The 6,000-nt window shown below is 34.2% G+C and overlaps 1 protein-coding gene across 1 annotated transcript in view; it reads left to right on the top strand.

Moving 5' to 3' along the window:
- The window catches only part of ADAMTS20 (ADAM metallopeptidase with thrombospondin type 1 motif 20), a 167,558-nt gene that overhangs the window by 82,491 nt on the left and 79,067 nt on the right, over nt 1–6,000 (top strand). The window contains exons 16-18 of the mRNA XM_008704712.2: nt 671–766; nt 4,177–4,343; nt 4,495–4,624. Of these exons, the coding sequence (XP_008702934.2) occupies nt 671–766; nt 4,177–4,343; nt 4,495–4,624 (393 nt within the window). The remainder of the gene's footprint in view (nt 1–670; nt 767–4,176; nt 4,344–4,494; nt 4,625–6,000) is intronic.

The raw sequence follows: 6,000 nt of genomic DNA, 5'->3' as shown, positions 1-6,000 counted from the left end.
TTTTTTTTTTAATATGTAGTATTTCTTCATCTTTCGAGCACTGCCTGTGTTGTTGAATTTTGTCTCATATAATAGAAATATTATTTTCATTTCCTTCACATGAACGTTTTATTTTTCTCATGACAATTTGTTAGTAGACTTTTGAAAGTAATGTAAAATTTTGGGGGTAGCTATAGGAATTCCTGCTTATACTAGAAACTAAAAACTTAAAAAATGTTAAGTTTTGTTATTTTGCTGTTCACTGAATCTCTGTGTAAACGTAATGCAATGACCAGCTCTTTTGATATCTTTTGGACTGGTGATTAACATTCGAGATTCTCTATTTTTTCCCCACTGGGAAATATAAAATCTAAAAGTATTAGTGTTAAATTTAAAAATGAGTGTGTTCCAAATATCTCAGAAACTATACTATTAACTCCATTCTCATTCTATGTTCAGAATTTTGTAAGAAAAAAGTGTACCTTAAGGATCCCAAACTCTCTATTTCTAGACAATCATTTTTTCTCAATCCTTAGTAATTGTGTAATGCATTAATTCAAAAAGAGTAAACACTGTATCATTTTTCAAAGGTAAAATTAAGTCTGTGCTGTTCATGTTTTCAGTTATTCAGCTATCATAGCCTCTGGGCCATCAGCTTATGAAAGTTAACATGTATAAAATTATATTTCAGGTTATAATGTTGTTGTCAAGATTCCCACAGGAGCAACAAACATTGATATTCTTCAGCACAGCTATTCTGGAAAACCAGAAGATGACAATTACCTTGGTAAACATTTCTAGTAAACAACAAATATGTGATTCGTGTGCAATTTCGTGGAGGTCTGCGGTTGATCTAAATTCTTAGAAGGCAAGAAGAGTCCCTTGAACAAACATGCATTTCAGTTCACACTGAGCTTAAATCATCTTGACTTCCTATACATGTTTTCCTCTTGAGTTATATGCTATATCTTATTTTAAAAACATTGAACAAAATTCTGAAAATTTTGCTTTTTCCCCATAAGAGTGTTTTAAATAACCAAAGGTTATATTCAGGTAAAGTTGCATGTATATTTAGAAGAAAATTCTTTTCTTTTTATCTAAAATTAATTATAGACTTCTTTATGGTTAAATGTTCTTTAAAGAATTTTATTGTTTTTACTGTGTATCAAAAGTACTTAAATATAGACTTAAACACTTATGATTTCGCTCATGTAGAATTTAAAAAACAAAACAGATGAACAGAGGGGAAGGGGGAAAAAAGGGGAAGCAAAACCATGAGACTTAACTATAGAGAACAAACTGAGGGTTGTGGGAGGGGGAGGGGGGATGGGCTGAATGGGTGATGGGCATTAAGGAGGGCACTTGTGATGAGCACTGAGTGTTGTTTGTAAATGATGAATCACTGAATTCTCCTGAAATCAACATTACATTATATGTTAATTCACTAGAATTTAAATAAAAACCTGAAACAAAATGCTTAAGTTAAAGCAAGACAAAAAAAACAGTTGATTTCAGATTTTTAAATGTTAATGAATATAGCCCCAGTGTATGGTCCTTTAGGTACTTGTAGGGTACAGGCTTCTTTTATGTTTATTTTTAGAAATTAGCTTTTAGCCTTAAAAAAAATGTCACTTAGGCCCAAAGATGAAAAGAATGCTTTACAAACCTTTCCTTCTGTCTCGAAAATAACTTAGTATTGACTTTATCAGCAACTCACCAAGCTGGACTAGGGGGTGGTATAGAGCTGATATTGAAAATACCTGCTTCATATTAATGTGAAATATTGGCCCATGTTATCAATGCTCTTAAGTGGGGAATCTGAATCTATAATGAACAGCTTATCACAAGACTTAAATTTGACATTATAAGGTCAAATGCAAAGGGCACAAGTGCTTCAGGGATGCAGAGTTTCCTTTTGAGACGATGAAAAGTTTTAGAAACTAGTTAGAGGTAGTGGTTGTATAACGTGAATATCTAAATGCCATTGAATTCACTTTAAAATGGTTCATTTTATGTTATGTCAATTTCCCCTTTATAAAAAAAAAGCAGAATATATTTCTCAAAATCAGATGTAAATATTTTGATATATTTTCCTTTTACATCTTGTTGCAGTTCTTTTTTTTTTTTTTTTTTTTTTTTGCCAAAAATATTACCTGGGCGCATATATGTAGATATATGCAACCATATCGTACGTATTTAACATGTTGTTCTTAGGTTCCAAATGTAGATATTTATGTCTTCCTAGGAATGGACAACAGGTTCTGCCCAAGTTTAAAAATTAGAAATGTTTACCAATAAGGTATCAATATACTTTGTAAAAGAGGTACTCATGGAACTATCAAAGTCTAGCTTGAGCAAATACGTGAAATTATTAGAAGGGATTTGTAAACACTTATATTTATGAAATTGGCTTTGGTAACCAAAAGCAGTGAAATGTATATATTTTTTCTCATAAAGTTTTATTTCTCTTAATTATAACTAATAGCTCCTTCAATAGACCTATCCACTTTTGATAAAGTACAGATTCTTTAGAGGAATTCTCATTTTATAGGATAAATATAGAATTTTATTGGTTTTTGATTGAACTCAGGGTAACATGAAAACACAGTCCATACAGACACAGAAATGCCAAATTTGGCAATAACCCTTTCGAGATTGCTTTTTCCAAGGGTGTAGTTTTTATTATTTATTTATATAAAGTTTTTATTTATTTATATTATAAAGTTTATTATATTTATTTATTATAAATAAATTTATATTTATTTATTATAAATATTTTATTTATTATATTTGTTATATAATTATTTATTATAAAGTTTAGCACTAGGTAACTTGTATGCTTTGGATGTGGAGTTCCCTGGAAGGCCAAACAAATGTTTCCCAAAAAGGTTGTTTTTCCACTGAAAAATATATAAGTAAAGGAAGCAAAATAGTATTTGGTTAGTACAGAATTTTCATTAGCATAACACTTCAAATATTGTATATCCTCTTGAAAATTAAATGCACAGTGCTTTACAACTTACTTTTACAAACATTTTCCAAATTTGATTGTGATTTAAAAAACTGATTTAAAAGTAGGAATATCTGTGCGTGCTACAGTTAGGAAACTAAGCAAGTGGTTTGTCCAAGATCACGTAGGAATTAATTGGAACAGCTTGAATTTATTTTTTTTAATTTATTTTTATTTTTTTTAAAGATTTTATTTATTTATTTGACAGAGATAGAGACAGCCAGCGAGAGAGGGAACACAAGCAGGGGGAGTGGGAGAGGAAGAAGCAGGCTCATAGCAGAGGAACCTGATGTGGGGCTCGATCCCATAACGCCGGGATCATGCCCTGAGCCGAAGGCAGACGCTTAACCGCTATGCCACCCAGGCGCCCCGAAACAGCTTGAATTTAAACCCATTATTCTAACACCAATTTAGTTTCATTTTACTACCCCACTACTGTGGACACCGTGCGATTTTATATTTTAAAAGGAAATTATTGTGAGTGCATACTAGGTTATTTTATGTATTTATACATAAAATTTTATACATGATATGTATGTATTTTATATTATATAGCATATAAGTATACACAAATGCATATTTGACAGGCTTATATTAACATGTCAATGGGAATGAGAACAAGGGGCCGGAAGGGAGAGATAGGAGTATTCTAGAAAGCAGTCATTCAATGTATGTCAATAGTGATAGAGTACTTCTCCATGAAAAAAATCCAGACATTTATACCGAGAATCGTATGGTCATTGCATAGCTCCTTAGAATATTGACCCCTAGAATTTTATAGCTTTGTACATTTTTTTCCAAGAGAAGCATAAATGGAACATTGCAGCAATCTGGGTGGTGGTCTTTTCCTGGTGGTCTTTGATGACCAGGACTGATTGAGCTGATGTGTCCTGGGCTCTCTGATTTCTGTTTTTCCTCGTCTTGTATGTCACTCCTGAAGCTGCAGGCCTCTTGAAAGTTGACATTCTCTGAAAAGTATAGGGTAAATTTAAGATCTTTAGCCGATAATGCAGTAGCTTCCCTTTGTATGGATTAGGTAACACATTGTAGTAAAATACAGTTTATTTCCTCAAAATTAATTTATATTTACAGTAATTTCAGAAAAGGATTTGCATTTTAAAAGTTAAAATACTTTTTGTATTTTTGACTGTACTGTTTTACTATTCATAAATACTATTCTTTTACAGCATTATCTGACACTCAAGGGAATTTTCTTTTGAATGGGAATTTTGTCGTAAGTATGTCAAAGAAAGAAATCAACATACAAGGAGCTATTTTTGAATACAGTGGTTCAAACAGCTCAATTGAAAGAATTAATAGTACTGATCGGCTGGAAGAAGAAGTTGTTTTGCAGGTAAATTCTCAGGAGTCATTAATAAGACTTAGTTTTAATCCTATTAGTAAACTGATGGTTAAGGGCTTTGCATTTATTAAACATCAAAATGATGTCTTTGAAGAATATCTTTTTATGAATTAATCATATGCTCCTGTGTATTTCTATTGAGGTTTTGTGTGTGGGTAATTTGTACAACCCTGATGTACGATATTCCTTCAACATACCCGTGGAAGAGAAGAGCGACCTATTCACGTGGGATCCATATGGACCGTGGCAAGATTGTACCAAGATGTGTCAAGGTACACTGGTATTAAGTAAAAGAGAAGTTGGCCTGTGCATGCTGGTATAACTTGGAGTACTTTTGGGGCAGTCTGCCTGTGGAGTCCTCCAGCTGTCTACACACACACACGTCACCACACCAACATACAGAGGTTTCCTACCCTTTTTCTTCTACTTTTCTCCCCATTCTTTCTGATACTTAACAGCCTCATTTATCTCTCCCCTTTCCAACATTCTCTATTACTGCTTTTATTCTCTCATTCTTAGAGTTAGAAGAAGCTTCTCTAACTTACATAGTAATCCACCCCCACCCCAGCTTATTGGCGGGGGATACATTCCAAGACCCCAAGTGGATGCCTGAAACTGTGGATAGTATCAAACTCCATTATGTACTGTGTTTTTCCTATACATACGTATTATGATAAAGTTTATAAATTAGGCGCAGTAAGAGATTGACAATAACTGATAATAAAATCAAACAATTATAACAATATGCAGTTGGCCCTTGAATAATACAGGGCTTAGGAGTGCCAACACCCCATGTAGTGAAAATTTTAACACATAGGGGCGCCTTGGGAGGCTTAGTTAAGCGGCTGCCTTCGGCTTAGGTCATGATCCTGGAGTCCCATCTCCTTGCTCAGTGGGGAATCTGCTTCTCCCTCTCCCTCCACTCCTCCCCCTGTTCACGTGCTCTCACTCGCTCACTCTCTCAAATAAATAACTTTTTTTTTTTAAGATTTTATTTATTTATTTGACAGGATAGAGACAGCCAGCGAGAGAGGGAACACAAGCAGGGGGAGTGGGAGAGGAAGAAGCAGGCTCATAGCGGAGGAGTCTGATGTGGGGCTCGATCCCACAACGCTGGGATCACGCCCTGAGCCGAAGGCAGACGCTTAACCGCTGTGCCACGCAGGCGCCCCCAAATAAATAACTCTTTAAACAAAATTCACATAAACTTTAGACTCCCCAACAACTTAATTCTAATAGCCTACCTTTGACTGGAAGCCTTACCGATAACAAGTAGTTAACACATATTTTGTATGGTATATGTATTAAGTACTGTAGTTTTACAGTAAAACAAGGTAGGGAAAAAATATTAAGAAAATCAGAAGACAAAATACATTTATGGTCCTGTAGTGTATTTATCAAAAAACCATGTGTGAGCAGACCTGCACAGTTCACATGCATGCCATTGAAGGGTCACCTGTACTTAATAAAAGTTCTGTGAATGTGGTCTCTTTCAAAATTTATTGTACTGTCCTCACCCTTCTTGTGATGATGTGAGGTGATAAAATGCCCATGTGATGAGATGGAGCATGGTGAATTCTGTAGGCTTTGTGACAGCGTTAGGCTTTATTGACCTTCAGACGGTGCATTAGAAAGTGGATAATTTTCT

The sequence above is a fragment of the Ursus maritimus genome, unplaced genomic scaffold (genome assembly GCF_017311325.1).
Source record: "Ursus maritimus isolate PB19 unplaced genomic scaffold, ASM1731132v1 scaffold_26, whole genome shotgun sequence".
NCBI lineage: Eukaryota > Metazoa > Chordata > Mammalia > Carnivora > Ursidae > Ursus > Ursus maritimus.
This window is presented reverse-complemented; position numbering and strand designations above follow the sequence as displayed.